General features: G+C 42.5%; 1 protein-coding gene across 13 annotated transcripts in view; it reads right to left on the bottom strand.

Annotated features, from left to right (window-relative positions):
- The window catches only part of DTNB (dystrobrevin beta), a 275,346-nt gene that overhangs the window by 53,187 nt on the left and 196,049 nt on the right, over window positions 1–26,110 (bottom strand). For 9 of the 13 annotated variants that reach the window (XM_014593108.1, XM_014593114.2, XM_014593115.2 and 6 more), the window contains exons 10-11: window positions 19,573–19,662; window positions 14,224–14,311 (exon numbers count right to left, since the gene is read on the bottom strand). In XM_014593108.1, coding sequence (XP_014448594.1) covers window positions 14,224–14,311; window positions 19,573–19,662 — 178 coding nt within the window. The remainder of the gene's footprint in view (window positions 1–14,223; window positions 14,312–19,572; window positions 19,663–26,110) is intronic. The other 4 variants (XM_014593112.1, XM_027765808.1, XM_014593119.1 and 1 more) reach the window with 1 other exon arrangement.

Here is a 26,110-nt window from a genome sequence, read left to right as displayed (position 1 = left end):
CAGGACAGAAGGGGAAAAATATAAAAAAGAATTATTAGTTCAAGAAGATAAAGGCTCCACTGGATCGTCAGAAAAGTCACGATGCGTTTTGTATAGAAAAAAATGTGTCATGACTTTTCCGACAACTCAATATTTTGGCCAGAGAGACCTGAAGATTATGCCTTTCAAAATTAAATAGTTTGGGCATTCATTTATTCAATAAATACTTTGTGCCAGCTCTACAGCCTAGTGGGCAAGGGACTGGGATTCCACATGGCCAACCACGGTTCAAATCCTGGTCTCCAAGCTGCCGGGTGTATTGATGAACATACCCCAAATCCTGACCGGATGGAGAAGTGGAGAAGGGACTGTGGCAGGACCACACCCCATTGAGAGAGGCTTTCCCCCTCTCCTTTCTCGGTCTCTCTCTGGAAAGTGAACGTGTCCTCTGGCAATTAAAACAAAAACATTTCCTGAGCGCCTACAGTGAGCCAGGCTCTGCGGAAGCAACTTGGGACGCGCTTGCAGAGATGACGCAGTCCCCGCCCTCGTGGAGCTTACACCCCCCTGGGAGAAAGACATCAAGACAACAGGTATGTCCACCAACAGTGACAAATGCCATGAAGATATCCAGGGTAAGGACACAGAGTGAACTGGGAGACAATGGGTATAAAGGGCTTTTGAAACTCAGAGAAGCGAGGAAGCAAACAGGGTGGACTTCTGAGGGGAGCGCGTGCTGGGCGGAAGGCAGGGCCAGTGCAAAGGCCCGGCAGCTGCTGCAGGTGGTACGCTCAGGCCGGTGTCGTGGAGCAGCAAACTCTGGTCAGTGTTCACGACAAGTGAGGAGACCACTCTAGGGCCCGGATCAGTAGGAGAGGTATTGGCCTTTCCTTCTAAATGTGACCCAGTAATCGAATGAAAGGAGCACGGACAAATTTCTCACACAGAAGAATTCCAAATAATGTATGTATATACTCTGCCATAAAGAGGTGGTACCTAGGGCTAGCCGGTAGCATGGTGGTTAAGGCAGCTAGATCCCATATGGCCCACAGTGTGGTTCAAGTCCCAGACTCGACGGCTTGAAAAAGACACTGAGCACATGCGTGTGCGTACCCAAAACCCCGAGAGGAGAATAAAGGAGAAGGAACTGTGGCCTGGCCTTCCCCCCTGGGGGGATGCTTTCTCACACACACCCTCACCTGCCTGCCTGTCTTCAGTGAGCATATGTGCCCTACGGCAGAAACACATCGCGCACACACAAAACCCCCAGAATAACAGAGGTGGCACTGAACTCTCCATTCCTTCACGGCCTACATATTGTAAATTCCTTCCCAAAAGAATAGTACAGAAAGGGGGAAAAGGAGTAACTTTGTTGGAGAAACCACACATTGCCTCCTCCAGGGATCAAGGTCAACAGAGATGGCAGTAAATCATGTTGACAGCACACATTCTTCTTTTTCCCTGAGGTTTTTGCCTTAGGGCATGTGCACTTGCCAAGGCGAGAGAGAAAGAGACAGTGAGAGAGAAAGTGAGAAATCACCTCCCGGGGGAATGGCCATGCTGCGATCCCTTCTCCATTCTCCTCCCAGGATCTTGGGCAGGCACGCACACACACCTGGCACGATTTTCAAGCCACCAAGTCTGGGACTTGAAACCCAGGTCAGCATGTGGGAGTCCAGCGACCTAACCGCTATGCCATCTGCTGGCCCCAGAGAGCACACACTCTTGATGTAGTCATGAAAACAGCACCATCCCACTTAACTCTTCTTCCCCCAAGCCCATAACCCCAGTCTAATTGAGAGGAGAACATGAGACAAATCCTTTAGGGACCTGCTGCCATATGAGTGACCAATACTCCTCACAACTGCCCGGCATGGAGACCAAGGCAAGTCAGAAAAGCGGTCACGGCCAAGAGGAGCCTAAGGAGAGGGGACAACTACACATAATGTATCCTGGATGGGACCTAGAAGGGAAAAAGGGTAACAGGTCGATAGTATTTAGGTTGGTGAATACTTGAATAAGGTACAGACTTAACAGGAATGATCAATATGGGTTTATTAATTGCAATGAACGCATCATACCTCTGTTAACAGACAAAACTGGGTGCTGAATTTAGGGAACTGTTACTGTCTTTGACATTTTTCTGTAAATCTAAAATTGTTTAAATAAAGGTTTATTTTTTTGCTAGAGGGCAAATATGCTTGCTGGACACTGACACGGGGAGATGGGGAGTAAGAAAACACCACCCACTGGGGCATAATCACAATGCAATCTCCTCTCCATTTCTCCTTTCATGATTTTGGGTACACATGCACATGTGCCCGGGATCTGTTTCAAGCTGCCAGATCGAAGACTCGAACCACAATTGGCCATGTGAGATCCAGCCACCTTAACCACCATGCCACTGGTTGGCCTTAAATAAAGTTTATTAAAAACAAGTATGGGACCAGCAGTTAGCGTAATGGCTATGTCGCTGGACTCCCATGTAGTCGACCACGGTTCGAGTCCCGGACCTGGTGGCTTAAACTCACACCAGGTGTGTATGCGTGCGTGCCCAAGATCCCAAGAGGAGAAGGGGTTGTGGCGTGGCCATCCCCCCGGGGCGGTGATTTCTCACTTTCTGTCTCTCTGTCTCTCTCTGGCCAGCGCACGTGCCCTATAGTGAAAACTTCACCAAAAAAAAAGAAAAAGAAAAAAACAAAACAAAACAAAACAAGTAACACTGCTTTGCTTCTAAGAGGAAAATTTATAGCAGTGGGATAGGAATGGATATAGGGAGACTAGTTAGGAATTCTAGCTTTGTGATTTACTGGCTGTGTGACCTTAAGTTATTTCAATTTACTATACGTTCCTTTTCTTGTCTGTAAAATGGAACAGCTGACTGAAAGCAATGTGGAGATGACTTAATGATATAATGTGGGGGGCAGCACCATACTCTACAGATCTTGAAAAATACAACTTTAACACACTGATTACACATTTTCTATTTTATCTAGCAAGCAGCAGAGCCAGAATTAAAAGTGAGCATGGAAGAACACAGACGCTTACTCAGAAGGAGGGCATGTGGTTTGGGTTTAGTAAAATCCTGGCACCTTTGTAGTCAAGGCATCACATTCCCACAACTAAAACTCAAGGAAGCATCAGACCACAAAAACGACTCAGCAGAGGCCCAGAAAAAATCTACAGCTGGGGCCAGCAGGAGGCACGGTGGGTAAAGTGCTAGACTTCCACATGGCTGACCACGGTCGAGTCCCTGACCTGGCAGTTTGCTTTCTCATCACCCTCGCTCCCCACCAGGTCTCTTTCTAGTGAATGCTTTCTGTCTCACTGATGAGGGAATGTGCCCTGTAGCAAATTAAAAATAACGATGATGATGATAAATAAAATAAATAATTATTATTTTTTTCTTTTTTTGGGGGAAAGGTTTTCGCTATAGGGTGTGTGCACTCGCCAGAAAGCCAGAGAGAGACAGAGAGACAGAAAGCGAGAAATCACCCCCCAGGGGGATGGCCACACTGCAATCCCTTCTCCTCCATTCCCCTCTCGGGATCTTGGGCACGCACGCACATGCACCCAGCATGAGTTTGGGCCCCTGGGTGGGTCTGGGACTCGAACCGTGGTCAACTACATGGGAGTCTAGTGACATACCCATTACACCAACTGCTGGTCCCAAAATAAATAATTCTTTAAAAACAAAAAACAAAAAACAAACTACAGCTGAAGGCCTCTAGTTGACCTCTACCAGTAGACATCACAGATATACCGGAACACTCTCCTATTCTTCTAGAAACCACAGGGACCTCTGCCACTGCTTCCGGACAACACCCTGCACCCTGGCACCCTCTCATACTTCTGCTCCTGTCAGGGGAGTTGCATGTGTAACAGGGTTAGCTGTTTGTTCCTAGTTGCATTTGCCATTACATCATTTAAATTAATATCACATAAGCCAGTAAAATATGAGGATGAAAAGAGAGCTGGTATTGGGTTGTTGGAAAAGTCATGACACAATCTGCATAGAAAAATATGTCATGCTTTTTGTAATGACCCAGTATTTCTTTTTCTTCTTTTTTTTTTTTCTTTTTGCTATAGAGAGTATGCACTTGCCAGAGACAGAAAGTGAGAAAGCACTCCACAGGGGGGAATGGCCATACTGCAGTCCCCTCCCCTCCATTGTCTTCTTGGGATTTTGGGCACACATGCATACGTGCCCAGTGTGTTTCTCAAGTCCCTGGGGCTGGGACTTGAATTGCACAGTCAACCATGTGGGATCCAGCTATGCTGATCATGTCATCAGCTGGTAGTTTTTCTTTTTTTTTTAAAGAATTATTTTATTTAACTTTAGTTGTACATTTATTTATTTATTTTAATTGACTAGAGAGGGATAGAGAAAGTGAGAAAGCAAGCCGCCAGGCCCAGGACTCGAACTGCAAACCTTGAGTAGTTTTTCTTTTACTGTGGGTCATTACAATGTAAATGAACCTTGGATTCCAAGTCCCTTAGAAAAGTCTGGGTTTTTGTTTTGTTTTATTTTTTTTTTTTTTGTTTTTGTTTTTGTTTTTAAATCCCAATCTTAGCACTTATTTTCAAGTTGGATTCATAGTTTTAAGATAATGATGCAGGAAGTTGGGGTGCATGGGTCCTACACCCAGTACAGGAACTACAGGGAAGTTGATTCTTTTGTCTCATGGTCTAAAAGGCATATGGGTGGGCAGCTACCAGAAGGCCGACTGCCTTAGGCATGAGGTTAGGTATTGACATTTAATCTGGAGATTAGTAAACATTTTTAACAGGGGAAGGTCTGTCATTAGTATCTGGTTTCTTTGTTTTGATTCTTGCATTTTTCTTTTCCTGCACTTGCATATCTCTCACGCGAGGAAGTTAATCTCATCACACAGGTCCAGGGTAGTCTTTGAAGGAATTAGCATCTATACCTGGAAGCACTTCCTGGGACTTCTGTCCCATTGCAGGGAAAGTGTCTGTGTGTATGTCGGATTATCAGGAGGACGGTAACAACCTTCCTGCTGCCAAGAGTCAGGTAGGAAGGGTGAGGCCGACCCAGGGATACCGTTATAACTTTCTTATATGTTCGCTTGTGTCGTGCACGTGTTTATGTATGTTGTATGTTATGTTTATGTGGCAAAGCCCTTAAGGAATTCTATTACATTTGGCATGTATATAAAGAGCACTCATAGCATTTAATCCAAATGCTTCCAAGTTCACGTGACTTAAGTAAATAAGCCTGCTACAAATTTTAAAATAAAATGAAAGGTATCTTCATAATTATCAGCCTAGGTTTTACCAATCAAACTACAAAATTGTTTTGGCATTACTGATTTAGTAAAAATAGATTTCAGAGTTATCAGCAACTTAAGGTAAATATCTACTATCCATATGTATACATGTTTAACATGTTATAAAAAGTTAATAGGGAAATAAATACCTGACTTTCTCATACCTTTTGGTATTTAGAAAGCGCAAGCATATAGTTTTTAAAGATAAATGTGGTGATTATAAGTATAATGTTATAAAAATTTCAGGTAATTTTTTTTTTTAGAGGTTTTGCCACAGGGTGCGTGCGCTCGCCAGACAGAGAGAGAGAGAGAGACAGAGAGACAGAAAGTGAGAAATCGCTCCCCAGGGGGGTGGCCACACTGCAATCCCTTCTCCTCCATTCTCCTCTCAGGATCTTGGGCACACATGCACAAGCACCCGGTGTGAGTTTAAGCCCCGGGTCCGGGATGTGAACCCCGGTCGACTACGTGGGAGTCCAGCAACATAGCCATTACGCTAACTGCTGGTCCCAATTTCAGGTAATTTTAGATCTTCAAAGGAATTATGCTATATTAAAAGTAATTATGCTATGTTAAATTACTATTGGTAAAGTACTTGTCATCATTTAAGTTAAAATACTTTGGTTAATGTAAACTGTAGTTTTTTCACTTGGCTTCTAACTCTTTTTTTTTTTTTTAAGAGGTTTTTTTGTTTTGCTATAGGGTGCGTGTGCTCGCCAGACAGACAGAGAGACAGAAAGCGAGAAACCACCTCCCAGGAGGGATGGCCACGCTGCAATCCCTTCTCCATTCGCCTCTCGGGATCTTGGGCACGCACGCACATGCGCCTGGCGTGAGTTTTAAGCCACCGGGTCCGGGACTGGAACCACGGTCGACTACATGGGAGTCCAGCGACATAGCCATTACACTAACTGCTGGTCCCCCAACTTGGCTTCTAACTCTTGTAGAGAAAAAAACATTTGGGGGGATCCATAGGATTGTTTTGTTCTATAGAAAAAAATGTTAAAATTTTTTTGATACTTAAAAAAATAGTTGTTACATAACAAGTCAAATTTCTTATAAAAAATCAAGGTTATGAGGGCTGGCAGGTGGTATAATGGTTAAGATGCTGGATTATCACATGGCTGATTATGGCTTGAATCCCAGACTGGGTGGTTTGTTTCTCACTTTTCTCTCTCTCTCTCTCTTTAAAAAAAATATAAGGTTACAAAAGGGTAAAAAATAGTATATATTAAGGTTGATATATGTAATTATACATACAAAGTTACAGAACATTGAAATGTCATTTGAGCAAAAAATCCACAAATAAGGCATAGCAATAATTCTTTTTAACATAGTTTTGTTTGTTTGTTTTTGTGGGGACAGTCTAAATAAAAGATTATTTAAGATTATATAAAGTACAGTAAAGCCCCTTGGGGGGGATTTAAAGCCCAAAACTGTTTCAGCCCACCTTACCTAGAAGACTGATGTCTTAGTATGGGATGGGTAAAAGGATGGGGTCACACAAACGGCTGACACCTTGATTAGATTACCTGCCACTGAGAACTGGGTCTATCTGTGGGCACAGAATGGAACAGTTCTGTGGTCTTATTTGACAGTAACGGAAAGGTCTGGCCAGAGTTAGTTAGAATCATCTCTTATTTATTTTTTCTTCTGAGGGGAGTTTCCCAAAAGACTATTCAGAGGACAAACTAGCACAAGGTAGAAAACAGCAAGCAAGAAAAAAATATATTTTTGTAAAATTTGCGGTATGGTAAAGTATTTGCGCTAAAGTCAGATGACTAAAATAAATACATATTTAATTAGAAAAAAGGGACAAATACTAGGTCTAAGATATATTGGGTTAAAATTTGAGTTCCAAATGTCGACGGAAAATAACTCAAAAATTAATAATTAATAAGGTTTATTTTTTAGTAGAAATATGAATGACCTAGGCCCGGAGAGGAGGCAAAAATGTCTTTTTCCGGGTGATCAGGTATAGCTTTTGTTTTTGTTTTTGTTTTTAATTTGATTTTGAGAATGACAGACAAAATTAGTCAAGAGATTTTCATTGGTCTGGCCCAAAAAGGCGGGACATGTGGAAGCGGAGCATGTAGGTTATAGGTGGGTTTCACAATTTTTAGGTTGGTGATTAGAAGGGAAGATTTGTATCTTGAAAAGAGATTTATAAAAGAAATGTTTAATCTATACCTCAAGGAAAAGGAAGTTCTGTGTTTTGGGAAGAGATAAGCAAAAGAATATACTGTAATCAGTTGAATATACATCACAAAGATACTTTGGTCAGGGACAGGAGGTAGGAAGAATCTTGTTACATGGGGAAAAAATGATTTGTTAATGTTTGTGGGTATGATTCCCCCTAGGCTCTCTAAAAAGTACTTTAAAAAGTCAAACTTCTGTCTACAGAGGGACAAAAATAGTCACAAAGACTGAAAGTAAATTTTATTAAAAAAATTTTATTATGATAAATTTTATATGACAAGCTGGCTAAAATTGAGGGAACCACTATATATATTTTCCTAAAAAGTTAATAAAAGTTATTTTGGTCCTGTACTTAAAATAAAGGATTTTTTTTTTTTAAGTACTGATCTGCTTGGTAACTTGCTTAAGAAACAAATTTTTAAGCTTTACGTTTGTATTTAGTGAAATTTGATTACAAATAGAGCTTTAAAGGGTTATAGACTTAATTGTGTAACGTTTTATAATTATAGACTTAAATATGCTCAGTGACTTATGATCCTGCTGTATCCCAATATTGTATCGAGTTTTCTGATAAGTTCTTGACTTTTTTTAAAAAAAAAAAAACCATCAAATTGTGGGGCTGGCAAGTGGCGTGGTGGTTAAAGGCGCTGGACTCCCACATGGCCAACCATGGTTCTAGTCTCAGACCTGGTGGCTTGGTTTCTTGCTTTCCTTCTCTCTCTCTCACTCTGTCCCTCTCTGGTCAAATGAAAAGAAATTAAAATAATAATGTTAAAAATAAAAAAATTCTTTAAAAAAAATTGTAAATTAAACATTTTTTTTTAGACCTAAACTTTCATTTTTGGGTTTTTCCAGTTGGGCCCCTGGAAAACCTCAAAGATGAATCTCATTTTTGTAAAAGCTAATCCGGTATATCAGTTTATGTAAGGATCATTGTCAACTGTAGTCTTCTTCAATTTTTTTTTATATACATGTTAATTGGTACTAATATATCCAAATCATGAATTTATGAGTTTAATGCTCTTGAAATGATACTCAGTCATAATTTTATCTTAAATTGCTGTGTATGATAGAAAAATTGTTTTGTCATTTACCTCTATTGTAATGAATTGCTATCAAGTTATTACAGGTATTTTTCATTTTTGCCATTCATACTTCTAAAAACTGCTCCCTTCCCTACTTAACTTTGAGGCCTGACTCTTTCCTTCGCCCAGAGACAACTGGCTATTGAGTCAGTCAGACAAGTCCTTCCACCAGGTCTCCACTGCCTAACAATGGACTTGACTCCTAGGAATGAACCTTCCTTCCTACCATGGTGGTACCTGACTCCTAGGAATGAGCCTTCCTAACATGATGGTACTTGATTCCTAGGAATGAGTTTTCCTAGCAACGTGGGACCTGACTACTAGGAACGAGCCTTCCTAGCAACATGGGACTTGTCAATTTTGTGGCCTACACATCCATTCAGAGAAATGATTTTTGGCCAACAGAGGGGACTGTGGACAGAAGTCTGACTGCTTTTTCTTATTTTTCCAAAGACCTTTCCAGAGGGCCTAGGGGGAGTCATACCCATAGATGTTGACTGATGATTCTGGCCCATTAGTAACAGGATTCTTCCCACATCCTGCCCTCCATAGTATTGGAGGATCTTTGTGATATATATTAGGCCTCCTTATCACTGTTAATGTACTTTCCTTTCTGATCTCAGTAAACTTCCTTTTCCAATCACCACTCTAAAAGCTGTAAAACCTACCTATAACCTACAAGACCGCCCCCTTCCACATGTCCTGCCTTTTTGGGATGAACAGCTGGCATAATGGCTATGTTGCTGGACTCCCATGTAGTCGACTGTGGTTCAAGTCCTGGACCCGGTGGCTTAAACTCATGTGCGTGCGTGCCCAAGATCCCATGAAGAAAATGGAGGAGAAGGCATTGTGGTGTGGCCACCCCCTCAGGGGGTGATTCTCACTTTCTGTCTCTCTGTCTCTGTCTTTCTGGCATACACACACGCCCTATAGCAAAAACCTCTCCAGAAAAAAATTATTTTTTAGAGTTGGTTATTTTCCATCAACATGTATGAGATGAAGACAGAGTTAAAAACTAGAGAGTAAGAAACAAGAAACCCCTTACAGTTAAATTAGGCTGTTATAAAATGAAGGAGAGCCAACCCAGCCAGCCAACTATAAGTGTTGTATGCATTTCTGAAGCCTCCTGAAGATACCAGAGGTTCCTGTCTTATGAATCTGGAAGGATGAGCCCCATGGAAATGTGCCTGACACCCAAGAGACTTTCTTTACACTCAGGGGCAGCCTGCCCATCATCCAACCCCACTTAGACTACGTGGAGAACTGTGGCTTATTAACATCTCTCAAAAATCCAACCATGTTTGTTGAAGGTGGTAGCTCCCAAACTAGCTGTAAATCAGAAGGCTGGGAGTTTCCTTTTCTTTCTATTTAAAGATCAATGGGCTTTGAACCCAAAGATTCTGACTCAGCAGGTCCGGGACAAAGTCAAGAACCTATATATTTTTAAAATGTTTCCCATAGGATTATTGCATGTAGCCATGTTTGACAATGACTGTTTATTTGCAGGAGGGTCTGGAGACATTAAACGTGTACAACTCATCTCGTGGCTATGGTTCAGCTTTAGTTCTAGGGAGTCGTTTGGATATTCTGGGAATGGCACATGCCTGTAATAGCTGAGCAGATGACCAGATGACGAGGCTCCCAAGGCTGGGATGTGGCTTTCTGAAATAAAGTGGCTCAGAGACATCTCAGTGTGAGCCAGCGACACAAGGGGTGTTGGTTTCCCCTTCCTTTCCCCTTTCTTCCAAGTTTTCCATAATGAGGTTTTCATTTCTTTACAAAGGAAAAAAAAAAATCCTTAAAGATAAACAAAACATCAGATGTAATATCCAATGCTAGTATTGTCTGTGATGGAACTTTAACAAGGTGCTATTTGGGGCCGACAGGTGGCGTGGTGGTTAAAGGCACCAGGCTCCCACATGGCCGACTCTGGTTCAAATCCCAGACCTGGCAGCTTGCTTTCTCATTTTCACTTTCTCTCTCTCTGTCCCTCTCTAGTCAAATTTAAATACATAAATAAATAAAGTTAACTAATTCTTTTCAGAAGAAAGAAGAAGGTGCTGTTACTACAATCATTCGCCCGCCATCATAGGTTCGTTCGTTTGTTTTAAGGAACTTAAGCACTCTGGGAAAATACAGCGGCTCTCCTAATGTCCTCTTTCAGGTCATTCTGAAAAGGTGCTGGCCTTGGCCCCCAGGGAGCAGAAGTGAGGACACTGCAGCTGGAGGCTCCCCGCGGTGCACTCCTGGCTGCTGCACAGCTCAGTGGTCTCTCTTTGTGCAAGGTCTTTGGGGAAAAAACAAAATCAATACAAAGCCTAGCTAGCAGGCTATAAATAAATTCTTTTGAGCACTACACCCACTTTATGCAAAGCACTTGTATCAGTGTGAGATTAGAGGATTAGGAGTCTCCCGTTTAACAGAAATCTCCTCAAGAAGAATCCTTTTGGAGAGGCCCAGTATTTATAAGATAACTACACTTTGCAAAATAAACCAAAGATGAAAGGGCCATATCAGTATTCAGCCCCAAGACCATGCTAACAACGATCATTTTCACAAGAATGAGAGAGCTGGCATCAGGACCCATCGAGTGTAAATAGACTTATCTTGTTTGCAGTAAAGGGGTACTGGGATCTCCTTTTTCAGGGTCAAAAGGTTCTGGAGCTTGTATTTACAAAATTTTAAAAGTACCATGTAAAGTCATCAAGACTATATACAATAGCATTAAATACACTTAATTTTTAAAAATTCAGTGTAGTCCATTTCAACAAATTTAATTTATTGTATTTATACATTTATAAACAACTCAACTCTGATTGAGGGCATTTGTAAGGTTTAATTAAACAGTACTTTTTTTTTTTTTTTGAGAGGTTTTTGCTATAGGGCACATGCCAGAGACAGAGACACAGAGAGACAGAAAGCGAGAAATCACCCCCCGGGAGGATGGCCATGTTGCAATCCCTTCCCCTCCATTCTCCTCTCAGGATCTTAGGCATGCTCACATACGTGCCCAGCATGAGTTTAAGCCACCAGGTCCAGGACTCGAACCTCAGTCAACTACATAGGAGTACAGCAACATAGCCATTACGCCAACTGCTGGTCCCAACAACACTTTTCTTTTACACAGACTTTTTTTAATATTCTGTTCTACTCTCTAATGATTAGAGTTATAATGTTAGTCAGATATGAGAACTGATACTAGATTTTATTTTTTAAAATTTCCTCCATTTCTCCATCCTGTAAGGACTTGGTATGCCCAAGCACCAGCCTGTGCTGCCAGTGCAGGGATTTGAACCATGGCCAGCCATGCTAGATCTGGCTCCCAGGACACAGGGCTTAACCACAGCACTGCAGGGCTGGCTCTGATATCAGCTTTTTTTTTTTTCTGGAGAGAGATTTTTGCTATAGGATCTGTGCACATGCCAGAGAGACAAAGGAACAGAAAGCGAGAAATCATCCCACCCCCACCCCCCGCCCCGGGGAATGGCTCCCTTCTCCAGTCTCCTCTTGGGATCCGGGGCACGCGGGCACATGTGCCTGGCGTGAGGTTTAAGCCGCTGCATCTGGGACACGAACTATGGTCAACTATGCTTGAGTCCAACCATTATGCCATCTGCTGGTCCAAAGATTGTAATCTGATATTAGATTCTTAAGGAAAGGATTCTGAAATCCTGAAGGATAAATGACTTTTGGGGGGAGGAACAAAGCGAGAATCTCCATTTGCAGCTTTCCCCACTACGTTCCTATGAGGATGCACACATAAACTGGTACACGTGTCTAGTACTGACACACAGCTGGCCCTCCGCTTCTGTGGGCTCTGCATCTGTGGATTCAACCAAGTGTAGACGGGGCCAGGCCACACCAACTGTTAGGAGAAGCGGAGAGAGATGGCTCCCTAAAACACACACACACATATATATTAGAAGTTTTTGCCATATGGTGCATGTACTTGCCAGAGAGAGAGAGACAGAGAACGGTGAGAGGGAAAGTGAGAAATCACCCCCTGGGGGGATGGCCACACCACAGTTTTTCTCCTCCATTCTTCTCCTGGGATCTTGGGCACAAATGCACCCATCCATGAGTATTTGATGTTTAATCTTATAGTAACAGTGACTTTCATAAAATTCACTTTCTAATTGTTCATTACTAGTAGAGAGAAATATACTTGGTTTTTATATCTCTATGGACTTAGTATCTTGCAAGATTTCTATAAATTTGCTTATCTGTTCTGTATTTTTGCAGATTCCTTAGTACCTTCTATACACACTCATGTCATCTTCAAATAAAAACCACTTCATTTTGTACTTTTATAGACTTACATCCTTTTTTTTAAGTTAATGTTTTTAGAGATTTTTTTTGCTGTAGGGTATGTGTACTCGCTGCAGAGACAGAGACAGAAAGGGAGAAGTCATTTCCCACCAGGGAGGACGTCCATACCGCAATCCCTTCTCCTCTATTCTCCTCTCAGGATTTTGGACATGCATGCACACACTCCTGGCATGAGATTTTTTTTTTTTTTTTAAGTTGCCAGGTCTGGGATTTGAACTGTGGTCAACATGTGGGAATCCAGCGATGTAACCATTACACCATCTGCTGGTCCCCACATCCTTTTGTTCTTACCAATGTAGCACTGACTAGGTCTTCTAGTATAATTGTGAACGCAAGAGATAAAAGTGGAGTTCTTTGTCTTTTCCCCAACATTAGGGTGAAAATATTCTAAAATTTAACCTTTACATGTGATATTAACTGAAGCTTTTCTGTAGGTATTCTTCATCAGTGAGGAAATTTTCTCCCATGCTTAGTATACAGAGAAGTTTTGCTGTATTTATAAATGGGTATTGCATTTTGTCAAATGCTTTCTTTGCAAATATTAAAATGATCTTCTAATTTTCTTATTCAAGTTGTGTGTGTGTGTTTTTAAGAGAGTTCTTTTTGTTTGCTTTGTGTTTTTATTTATTTATTTTTTGCTATATGGTGTGTGTGCTCACCAGAGACGAGAGAGCGAAAGTGAGAAGTCATCCTCTAGGGAGGATGGCCACATCGCAGTCCGTTCTTCTCCATTCTTCTCTTGGGGTTTTGGGTGTACACACACACACACACGAACCAGATGTGAGTTTTAAGCCGTCAGGTATGCGAATTGAACCACAGTCAGCCATGTGAGAGTCCAGAGCCTAACCACTATGCCACATGCTGGCCCCTCAAATTTTATATACCACTAAAATTCTATACAGTAAATTACATTGATTCATTTTCATATATCAATGGATTCAATGTGCTAATAGTTCGCTAAGGATTTTTGCATCTGTATTGATGAGAACATCTGACCAGCAATTTTCTCATCTTGTGATGCCTTTGTATTGTTTTGGTAATGGTTACAGTGGTCTGATCAAATGACTGGGAAAATGTTTCTTCCTCCTACTTTTCCTGAAAGTGTTTCCTTGGATTGATCCTATTTCTTGTTTAATATGACAGTATTCAACAGTCAGCCATCTGAGCGTAAGAGTTTTCTTCATGGGAAGTTAATTATGAATCAATTTCTTTTATAGGCATAGGATTATTTGATTTTCATTTATTTTTGTGTCCATTTTGTTAACTTTTGTGTCTTTCAAGAAAGTTGTCTATTTCACGTAGGCTGTCCTGCTCACTCAGGTTGTCCTCTGTTTACTCACCACGTTTCCTGCCTCTGCAGCCAGCCGCGCAGCGTAGCGAGCTATAAGCCGGTGCTCCTCGTCCAGTCGGCTAGGACTTTCCAGAACACTGCCAAGGAGACAGAGATTCAACAGGTGTCTATTAAACATTCCTCACTCTCGCTCCATTCTTAGAAAGAATGGATGGGAAGAAGAGCTTGTATAAAAGAATGTTAACAAAAGAAATGAAGACCTGGTTCATAGATACTCATAGTATCCTGACACGGAAGGGGATTTAAAGTAATGAGGCCACACATGTCATTCCCCTTCGGCAGCACACCCCTGCTCCCCCACCACCCAGGGGGCAGTTCTTTCTTAGTGTAAGAACTAAAGAAAGACAGGGTACCTACAAAATCTGATACAGGGATTTCTAAACAATTCTTTTTTAAAACTCATAACGTTTTTAGACCTAGATCTTGAATTAAAAAAGCCCAAGAGAACACTAAGTCATCATGAAAAACCAAAGGGCTGGAAAAGTATACTTACCACTGGCTGAACAAAAATGAGTAAGCCTGACCAGGGCAGGCCAAACGTACTGGAAAGTTGAAGGAGATTCCATAATATCGAGCAGTCTCATTTAATCCTCTTTTACTATTCTTGTTCTACAATAATAGTTTCATCTAACGGTGCATTATTTAGTACATCATTGTTTAATAAGGGTCCCAGTACTCTCAACATTTAATAGCCTATCAGATGGGATACTACATAATGTGGCACCTGGGCAAAAGAAGGAGTGAGTAGTAGGCTAGCTCCATGTATATGGATGTTGATAGAAAACTTCTGGAGGGATTCTGAAGTATTTAGTATGTCATGCCGGGGACCAGCAGATGGCATAATGGTTATGTCATTGGACTCCCATGTAGTCGACTGCGGTTCAAATCCTGGACCCGGCCTCAGCTTAAACTCATGCCGGGTACGTGTGCATGTGCGCCTAAGATCTTGAGAGGAGAATAGAGAAGGGATTGTGGTGTGGCCATCTCCCCGGGGGGTGATTTCTCGCTTTCTGTCTCTCTTGTCTTTCTGGCGAGCGCACACGTCCTATAGCAAAAACCTCTCCAAAAAAAAAAAGTATGTTGTGCCAACTGCCACTTACTGTACCAGTGCCGTCTTAGATTGACAGGGCTATATAATTCTCTTTAATATTAGAACATGTGGGGCCAGCAGGAGGAATAGTAGTTAAGGCACTGAACTCCCACATGGTTGATCACAGTTCGAGTCCTGGATATGGTGGCTTGAAATTCACGCCAGGTGTGTATGCATGCATTCCCAAGATCTCAAGAGGAGAATGGAGGTGAACAGACTGCAGTGTGATCATTCTCCCTAAGGGGTGATTTCTTACTTTACCTCTCACTTTCTCTCTCTGTCTCTCCAGTGAACTCGTGTCCTATGGCAAAAACTTTTAAAAAATTAAAAGACTGCAAGATGCTTTAAGACAATAGTGAGAGGATGACTCTGACCAGAGAGGGCTGTTGGGGCTTGCCTCTACTTTAATCCTAAGTTCTTGGAGTTTCCAAAAACCCTTAACTAGAATTCAGCAGTATGATAAAAACATGTGAAAACTTAAAAGGCATGTGCCCAACATTTACCAAACTTGTTCTAATTACTATAGGAATGTGGGAAGGGGAATGCTAAATTACTAAAGATCTGGCTGACCTTCTCATGTATAAAATTAATTGTATTTTTTCTAGATTTTTTCCCCCATCTTTCTATTTATCTATCTCTAACTAATTCTTTAAGCTTAACCTAGTCTTTCCTTCAGGATGGATGTTTCCCCTTCAAGTCTTCTGCCTATGGCATTATAGTCTCGAGGGTGCAAATGTCAGTCTCCTGCGATGTATAATCATCCTCGCAAAAGATGATCATGTAAAAAGAACATGCTATCTTCAATTGGCTTTAATACTTCAGCATCAAGGTTAGGGCTGAACTATAATAGCTGTGCCTTACAGCTGTTTGTCTGGAGAAAGAGAACTGCCTTTATCTCTGAAATAAAATTAAACAAACACAAATGTATAATAACGAAAATGGGTAACATCATGGAGAGATTGGCAGCCTAAGAAATGGGACCTAAAGTGGCTGGCCTCTGTAATTTGACAAGCAATAGAGGCGGTTCCTCTGGGCAAAAGTGCTCCTTTTTCCTACAGCAGTTCATCTCCTTAGGAAGGTTAATCCTGTCTGTCATTTATATGTGAGTGTGGCTAATGTGGCCTTTACACTTGGGTTGTACTTTCTAGCCAGAAACTAGAACCTTGTATTGATGAGAGGTTTTCAGATCAGGGAAAATCATCTGAGGACTCTCAGAAAGGTTCATATGCTGGGACCAGCAGATGGCATAGTGGCTATGTCTAGACTCCCACATTATCAATTGCAAGTTTGAGTCCTGGACCTGGCAGCTTAAAACTAGCGCCAGGTGTGTGTGCGTGGGTGTCCAAAATCCTGAGAAGCGAATGGAGGAGAAGGGATTGTGGCGTGGCCATCCCCCGCAGGGGTGGTGATTTATCTCTGTTTCTTTGGCAAGCATACATGCCCTATAGGAAAAATCTCTCTTAAAAAAAAAAAAAAAAAAAAGAAAGAAAGAAAGAAAGAAAGGTTCCGTATGTTTCTATTTGAGTTAACTTTCATTTTCAGAACTAGTTAAGTAGGAATTTCTTCTTCTTCTTTTTTTTTTTTTTAAAGAGGTTTTTGCCTTAAGCGACGTGTGTTTGCCAGAGAGAGACACAGACAGACACAGTGAGGGAAAGTGAGAAATCACCCCCGGGGGGATGGCCATGCTGAAATCCTCCTCCTCCTGGGATCTTGGGCATGCATGCACACGTGCCTGGTGTGACTTTGAAGCCACTGGGTCTGGGACCCGAACCGTGGTTGGCCGTGTGAGAGTCCAGTGATGTAATCACCAGGCCATCTGCTGGCTCTGGGAATTTCTGACTTCTCTGAGAAAGTATGAGGCTTAGTTCCTTTGAGTATGAATTGAGAAGAGATTCAGTCCTCGACTCATTGTGTTCTCAGTGCTACCGGCTGGCAATTCTTGCTTGGGGAGCCTTGGTTCCTAAGCCAGGAGATGTGAGGATTTTGACTAAAACTATCATAAACCTCTCTGGGTTGAAACATCAAGTCATAGCTGTCAAACACCCTGTTGCTATTTTACCATGGAAGCTTTTAATCACCCTCGACAAGCTCCCTGACTGGTGATTAGTGATTTGTCCTGTCTAGTGTGAAACGACTCTATTCCTAGACACCAAGAGGCTGGGAGAGCGTGCACAGAAATCCTGCTGGATAAGGAGACATTCTCGGCGATTCGGTGCTTCCCCTCCCACAGGGTTAAGCCTGTTACACATACTTGGGAGGTTGGAGAACCCAGAGTATTTTCAAGTCTTTAGGGTTGGCAAATGCCCCCAAATGATGCTATTAAGTCATACTGGGAAAATCATGAGAAATGGTATAAAGCATATTGTCAAAACCCAGTAATTTTCTTTCTTCCTTTCTACACCTTTTCTCTTCATTCATGATAGAGTGCATGAGGGCCCAGGGGAAAGAGAGAGGGAGATGAGCGCCCTCCCCAGGGCCCGGTCAGCCTTCCAGCCTGCAGATTGTGGCTACTCAGGGCCGTGCTCGGTGTAGTTCTGGCTGGTCTAGCAGGGGATCTGAAGCTGTCGCCGACAAGGGACCCGGCTTTTCTTGAGCGGCACGTGACTGATAGGCCATGGAGCCAGCCAGCCCCACAGTCTTTTTCATATGGATACTTCTTCGCTGACTATTAATTTATTCTTCTGTTATCATGGGAAGCCGGAGTAAGATCAGGTGACTTTCTCACGGAGCCATGGCATGCTATGGGCAAAACTAAGATAAAAATTTAAGGCACAGCCTTTGTTGTGCATATAGTTCATAAATTATGTCTTTTCTCTCTAAGGATAAGAACCTTAAAGTAGGATTTTTACAAGTTATTTGGAATCGTGACTCTGCTGTTATGGAGAGGGAGGGCCGACTTTAGATTATATAAACTGAAGCTGTCATCCCCCTCACAGAACGGTGGTGGCTCTGGGCATGAGGTGGGCAGAAGCCTTGGCTGACATGACTGTATTAGCACTTTGTTTGGTATTAGCTTTTTTTTTTTTTTCGAGAGGTTTTTGCTATAGGGTACATGCTCTCGCTGGAGAGACAGAAAGCAAATTGCCACCACCACCCCCTCCCAGGGGATGGCCATGCCACAATCCCTTCTCCTTCATTCTCCTCTTGGACTTTGGGCATGCATGCCCAGCATGAGTTTTAAGCCACAAGATTCAGGACTTGAACCATGATTGACTACATAGGAGTCTAGCAATGTAACCATCATGCCACCTGCTGGTCCTGGTACTAACTCTTTTAAAAAATGGAATAACTGTGCCATAATTAGTAGTTATCAAATGCTTTTCCATCCCAATCCAAGTCACATTCCCATATTAACAGTGAGTCACTCCCATAGGAGTTTTCTGGGAAGGAGTATAGAGCACTAATATAAAATACGTACGCTTATTACAATATACGGGGTGTATCATTTGGAAAAGCCCCTCACTATGAGCTAATACCATTGCTGAGAATCACAGGTTTAAATATTCAACAATGACAGATTTCTACTAACAAATAAAGGATGGTAAAATGTAATGGGTAATGGTATCGAAGCCACAAATTAGACAAAATGAAACATTGGTGAGGTGATCAATCTCAACTTTGAATGTCAGTGGAAAGGCTTCATTCTCTAAGTAAGAATGAACAGGAAGAGGACACATCAAATACCTTTTTGGAACTGTCGATCTCACAGAGGTTTATGTTTTATTTTGTTTTGTTTTGGGTTTTTGCCATAGTGTGTGTAGGCTCACCAGAGAGAGATAGAGAAGGACAGAGAGAGGAAAAGTGAGAAATCACCCCCCAGGGGGCATGGCCATGCCACATTCCCTTCTTCTCCATTCTCCTCTAAGGATTTTGGGTACACATGCACACACGCCTGGTATGATTTTCATGTTGCCAGGTCTGGGGCTTGAACCATGGTCAACCATCTGGGAGTCCAGTGCTTTAACCACCACCTGCTGGCCCTGGTTTCTACACTCTTGAAGTGTAACCTGAAGGAAGTAAACCCCACTTTCAAGGAGCATTTCTGATTCTTTGTTTAGGTAAGTGCCTGGGCTTGGCAAGGCTCATTCTCTTATAGAAGCTAATGCTTCAGCAATTATTTAAACTCTGCCAAACATAGCTGGTAGCTGCTCAAGAGAAACCCCACATGCAGAGCATTTTCCAGCTGGCAGCCCCAGGTCTCAGAGCGCCCCCGGCCGGCCCCCCGCCTGTGGCGGTTCTACCACTGACCGTGCACAGTGCTGCAGACGGGCCACATAGGAGGCTATCAGCGCATGCTCATCGGCCAAGTGACTGGGGGCATCCTTGCTATACAGTAACCTGGGAACAACGGAGGCAAAGACAGCAAGCATGACACGGACATGGACAAGGGGAGAAATGAACATGAATTAAAATGGGCAAACGTCAAAGAAAAACAGAAAAAAAAATCATGATAAGGAAAACAATAAGAAACTGCAGTGCATAGTGGAATATGGTGTTAGACCATCAGGAATCTGTTTGACAAATCCCTTCAACAAAAGCAGTCCAGGAGGAGTTGACTTTGGCTGACGGATACCGCCCCCTTGAGGAGGACTTCTCGAGGAGTTAGCAGAGAACTCTGCTCTCCTGTGGGACCAGGGCTGGGCTCTGCGACGGACCAGTTTCTATGGGATGTTCTCTGGCAGGACGACTGAGGCAGAGTGGATCTACTTCATATTACTATGGGATCCCCCGATGCTATACTACTACAGTTTTTATCTACACTGAAGAATTTTCAGTGTCACCTCATGCTACCAGTTAAATAGATATTTTCATTTTACAATTTCTTATTCACATTTAATCATTGTCTCTTGATAGCACACAATATGGCTTTTCAAAGAAAGCAGCATGTGACGGTCAAATCAAGGATATTACCGAGTACATCGTTTTCAACAGAGAACTTTACATTCTTATCTGATTTCTATAAGATCATGCCTTTAGCATCAGTCTATGTTTTGTCCCCTTTTTCTTATTTTGCCTGAGGGTAGAGAGAGTCACAGAGAGAGAAAGCACCCCTGATGGGGCGTGGTCATGTCGCAAACCCCTTCTCTTCCATTTCTCTATTCTATTGGGATTTGGGGCATGCATGCACATGTGCCCAGCATGTTTTCTCAAACCACTGGGGCTGGGATTCAAACCAAGGTTGGCCATGTGGTAACTGGCTCCCTTAACCACCAGGATACAGGGCAGGGGCAACATCGGTCTATTTTCTTCCGTAACACTGGTGCTCGGATCAAACTCATTAGAACTGTATCTAATTCTAAGACAACACTGTGTACATTCTGAGTAAGGCCCTCTCTTAACATACACATTTATGAAAGGTCCTTAAGCATATGGTCATTCTTAAATTTTTACTACAGAAATGTTTAAAATTCGACAAACTAGAGTAATCAAATGATTGCCCTTCACGTACTCATCATAAACTTTAACAAGCAAATATCAACATTTTATCCATCTTGTTTAAGCTATTTATCATTCCTCAACTTCTTGTGCAGCAAGGAATGGCTAAGCAAATTGCAAGCAGTCATTTCACCTGGGAATACTGGAGCCTGTATATGTTAAGAGATAGTGAAAACATCTCACATAAGTTCAGTGCCATTGTCACAGTTAAAAAAATTGACAAAAATGTCCTTTATGTCCATTATCCCAGCCAGTCTGAATGTTCCCTAAAATCTTAAAAAATGTTTTCTGTTAGAATCAAGATCCAAACAAGGTCCCCACTTTGCATCCAATTGATACATTTTTTTAATATGAGTACCTGATTGATATAGTTGTGGTTTTCTTTGTTCTTTGAAAATTTATTTAACTTTATTTATTATTTTTCTTCAATTTGACCAGAATAAGACAGAGAGAGAGAGAGTGCAAGAGGGAGAGTGAGAAAGCAAGCTGCCAGGTCTGGGACTTGAACCATGTTCGAACGTGTGGGAGTCCCGTGCCTTAAGCACCATGCCGTCTGCCGGCCCTATACATTTGTTTTTAATCCATAGTGGTTCCCACATTTCCCTTTCTTTCATGTTATTTATTTGTAAAGAAACTCAGTTCTCCTGTGAGCTACCCTACATTCTGGCTATGCTCTAGGCCCTGTGGCTAGAGCTATTACAGATGCTCCACTCAAGTTTTTGCTTTTGTTTTCTTTTTGAGAAGTGTCAGGAATCTGGAGATTATAGGTGATATGGAGCACTGTGAAATCAAAAAGGAGGCACATGAAGGTATGGAATTAAATGCTGATCAAAAGATTTCGATGTGCTACATCTCTCCAGCATCAAGTCCCCATTAACTTTCCACCTAACTGTTTCGGAACTTCCCGGTGAGTCTTGTCTAGATTCACTATTTTAAAGGCGTGGGGGAGGTGTGGGGAGAGGGGAGGTGGCAGAATGTTGATTTTTTTTTTTTCCAATTTTACCATTCTTTCTGCATTTATCAATTTCCTTCATTTCTTTATCTTGAAATGCTGCTCATTTAGGAAAGGTAAAGCAAATGGTTGATGTCTCCCATTAGTTAATGAAACTCAGAACAATGCCTCAGTGCTCTAGCAACCCTGAATCGTTACCATGGAGTTTCCTTTTTAGTATCACGATTTCACCGAGTTCTATGTGTCTGATATGCTTCCATCCGCTGAGATCCTATTTTGGATGTTCAAATTCTACCTCTGGCCACTGGGAAGCACTGTAAGCAGGCTCCTGTATTTTTTGACATATCCACTAGATCTTATTATAATAACTCCCTTGCTTTCTGTGACAATAATATGCCCAAGTTTTGTCTCGTGCAGACCCTGCCCCCCGAGCTGGAATCAGCCATTCTTCACGGATATTTGGCACCTATTATTATTATTATTATTATTATTGGAGAGATTTTTGCTATAGGGTGCATGCACTCGCCAGAGAGACAGAGAGAGACACAGAGAGATAGAAAGCAAGAAATCACCCCCTGGGGGGGATGGCCACGCCACAATCCCTTCTCCTCCATTCTCCTCTCGGGATCTTGGGCACGCATGCACACGCACCCGGCGTGAGTTTAAGCCACCAGGTCCAGGACTTGAACTGGGGTTGGCTACATGGGAGTTCAGCGACATAGCCATTACACTAACTGCTGGTCCCAGGCACCCATTATTTGAAAAGAGTATTGAGAGACCAGTCAGTACACTAGGGTACTCATTATTCTCAGCCTGTCATTGTTTCTACATCTTTTCATGGATAAAGTTAGGAAATTTGTGTGTTTTATTTTATTTAGAGAGAATTTTAGGGGATGTGCGCTTGCCAGAGAGAGAGAGAAAGAGAGAGACAAAGTGAGAAATCACTCCCCGGGAGGGATGACCACACTGCAGTCCCTTCTCCTCCACTCTCCTCTTGGGATTTTGGGCATGCATGCACATACGCCTGACATGAGTTTTAACTTTTGGATCCGGGACTCAAACAGTAGTTGACTATGTGGGTGTTCAGCGATGTAACCATTACGTCATTTGCTGGTCCCGGAAATCTGTATATGTTAGAATAAAGAAAAATAAATGTTTTCTTAGCGCTTTCAAGGTGCCATTCCATATTCTCCTGGCTTGTACTGTTCTAAAGAGATGTTATCAGTAGTTCCTATCTTTGTATCCTTGTAGTTAACAAGCTTTCCCTTCCCCCCTCTAGCTACATTTTCTTTTCAGTTTTTTTGCCACGGGCCCATGTGTTCATCAGAGAGCTAAAGGGAGAGAAAAAGAGAGAGAGGGAAAGCAAGAAATCATCCTCTGTGGGGATGGCCATGCCACAATCCCTTCTCTGCCATTAGCCTCTCAGGATTTTAGGCATCTAACATATGATCCCCGTATATTTTCCAAGCTGCCATGTTTGAGACTCAAACCATACACTTGGCCATCTCAGACTCCCTCCCCAACACACACACACAGCCACCATGTCACCCGACTGGCCCTCTAGTCACTTTCAGTGTGTCCTCTGTTTTTGCTGGTTTTCAGCTACTTGATTCTGTTGTGCCTGGTACAGCGTTGTCTATGTTTATCTTGGTTACAGTTTGTTGAGTTTTTTGTATCTGTAAATTTATAGTGTTTATCAAATTTGTGAAAATTTCTTTGGATATTTGGAAAAAATATTTTAAAAAGTCTTTTTCTCTCCCACTAGAGTGCTTGACACTGTCCCATTCGTTACTGAGGCTCTGTCCGCTTTTCAGCCATCTTTTTCTCTGTGCTTCATTTTGGATAGTTTGTATTGCTATATCTTTGAGGTTCGGTGAACTTTTCTTCTGCAATTTACTGCTGTAAAGTCCATCCACTGAAATGTTCAAGTATTAGTTCTTACAACTCTAGGAATTCCTTTTTTAAAGTAGAACATTTTTACTAAAGTAGAATATGTATACAAAAGGTTCCAGTTACATTTACACTTGGTTCTTTATTGTTTTTTCCCATTTCGCTCATTACATCCATATTTTCCTTCATAGTCTCGATGTTTATTGTTGCTATTTTAAAGTCCATATGTGCTAAATTTGTCTGTCATTTCTGGCCCTGTTTATATTAATTTTCCTACTGGTTACGGGCCATACTTTTCTGCTTTTTTCTTATGCCTTCTAATTTTTTTTTTTGAGAGGTTTTTGCTATAGGGCGCGTGCGCTCGTCAGACAGACAGAGACAGAGAGACAGAAAGCGAGAAATCACCCCCCAGGGGGGATAGCCATGCCGAATCCCTTCTCCTCCATTCTCCTCTTGGGATCTTGGGCATGCACACACACGCGCCCAGAGTGGGTTTTAAGCCACCGAGTCCGGGACTCAAACAGCAGTTGACTACTTGGGAGTCCAACAACATAGCCATTACGCTAACTGCTGGTCCCAATGCCTTCTAATTTTTTATCCAATGGTGGAAATGGTGAATTTCTGTTGTTGAAGCTGAATTGTGTTGCCTTCCTCTAAAGAATCTGTCAGTAATTTACTTACGGACCAGCTTGAACCTTCTGAGCTTATGCTGAAGCTTCCTTAGCACAGATGTGGAATAGGCTTTGCCTAAAGCAATTTTTGTCCTACTCCTAAGGCGGGCCTTTCTGGATTTTTTTCCCCTGAATCTCCCAATTGTTCAATGACGTCACCCTATGCTGACTGGTGGAAGTCAAACAGTTAAGTAAGCTCAGGTAGTTGCTCAACTTGCAGATTCCCCAGTCATTCTTTCCAGGTAGTTCTTTGCCTGGTCTTGTGAAGTCTCATTTTATGCAAATGTAGGTTACTTTTCAGCAAAAGACTCAAGAGGACCTCTATGCAAATTTAGGAAGTGCTTTCTCTGCTGTAGCTTCATCCCTCTGGTATTCCAACTGGGAAATTCCAGGCTCCCCAAGCCCCAATTTCTGTCTCCTCAGCAAGAATGCCTTAAGCTGCTTGTATTCTGCTAGTTTGGCAAGTGTCTCCAGGCAGGAAGCCCGAGCAATCACAGCCTTCTCCTCCCTCTTTCGGGGACAGGTCTCGAGCTACTTATTACCTGACTTCTGAATAGTTGTTGCTTCAACTCAGACAAGTGTCCTAGGAGTTTGTGGAGGGCTAAATGGAAATGTCAGAAGGAATTTGCATAAATGGTTCTGGAACTCAAGAGGTTGATTTAGGTTAGGGATTAGATGTGGGAGGGCTACAGAGTGTAGAAAGGAATTCCTGAAGACTACTACTATATGAGGGCTGGGTGGGGCTGGGGAAGAAAGCAACAAAGGAAGGGACCAAAAATTAGCCACACACTGACATCTGGGGTACACCAAACAACTCAGTTACTTCAAATCTAGAATCTGATCTAATTGTTGTTTTCCTGTTTTCATCTGCTGGACAGCAAAGACCACATCACCTTTTATACAGACCAGTTTCCAAAGCTCCAGAACACCTGGAGGAAGATATCATGCGGCAGCTCTGGTAGAAATGCTACGTGAGAAACTCAGAGAGCGTTGTGGTGTCCTCTACGATAACAACAAATGTGCAAAGCTAGTGAATTAGGAGACAATTTTCTGACTCTGGAAACTTCTGGGGTTTGGGGAAATGTCAGCAGTTTTTTCACAGTGGGAATACTTTGTGGGACCCGCCAAGGGAGCAGTAAGACATTTAAGGTTCTAGTTAAAATCCAATCTAGTTAAAATCCAAATACCCAGGATCATCAGTGACTTCAACAAGAAAACCCTTAGGTAAGTGAAGAGAGGACAAGGATGAGCCCTGAAAATGGCACGTTTCAGAGTGGAGGTCCACGGCTTTGCATCACAGAGTGTCAAGTTATGTCCTGTTATACCAGTAAGTCAATATGGATAAACAGGTCCATGAATGCATAATTAACATCAGGCTGGTTTCCAAGTGCCTGAGACCCTCAGATCTGTAGGGGAAGAAATGTCACTCCCCTCTAATATGTAACCCGGAAAAAATTCTGAGAGCCAATCAAACTCCCTTTCTCCTCTATCACTAAAACAAAACAAACACATACAGTGGGAAGGCATGAGTGCGGGAGAGAGGGGCTTACAGAATGCAGAGACATTCGTCGTTGGGATTCTCTCTTCTCAAAGGCCTGTGACGAGGGAGAAGGAGGGGGAAGACATCCTTGTAACGGCTCAGTTCCTCACGCACTGCAGCTTCACGCAGCCAGCTGTCCAGAGGACAGAGGGCGGTCAGAGCCCTCACCGTGCTACAGGTTAATGAGAAGAGGCGATGCCGCCCACCGAGATCCTGTTAAGAGACGGATACGCTCGTGGTGCGCGGGGTTCTCGACAGTCTCTGCACAGCCGGATCATGGCCGAGACGAGGCTGCTG

Source organism: Tupaia chinensis, unplaced genomic scaffold (assembly GCF_000334495.1).
Source record: "Tupaia chinensis unplaced genomic scaffold, TupChi_1.0 Scaffold139757_1, whole genome shotgun sequence".
Classification (NCBI taxonomy): domain Eukaryota; kingdom Metazoa; phylum Chordata; class Mammalia; order Scandentia; family Tupaiidae; genus Tupaia; species Tupaia belangeri.
Note: the sequence above shows the minus strand (reverse complement) of the source record. Positions and strands in the feature narration are given on the sequence as shown.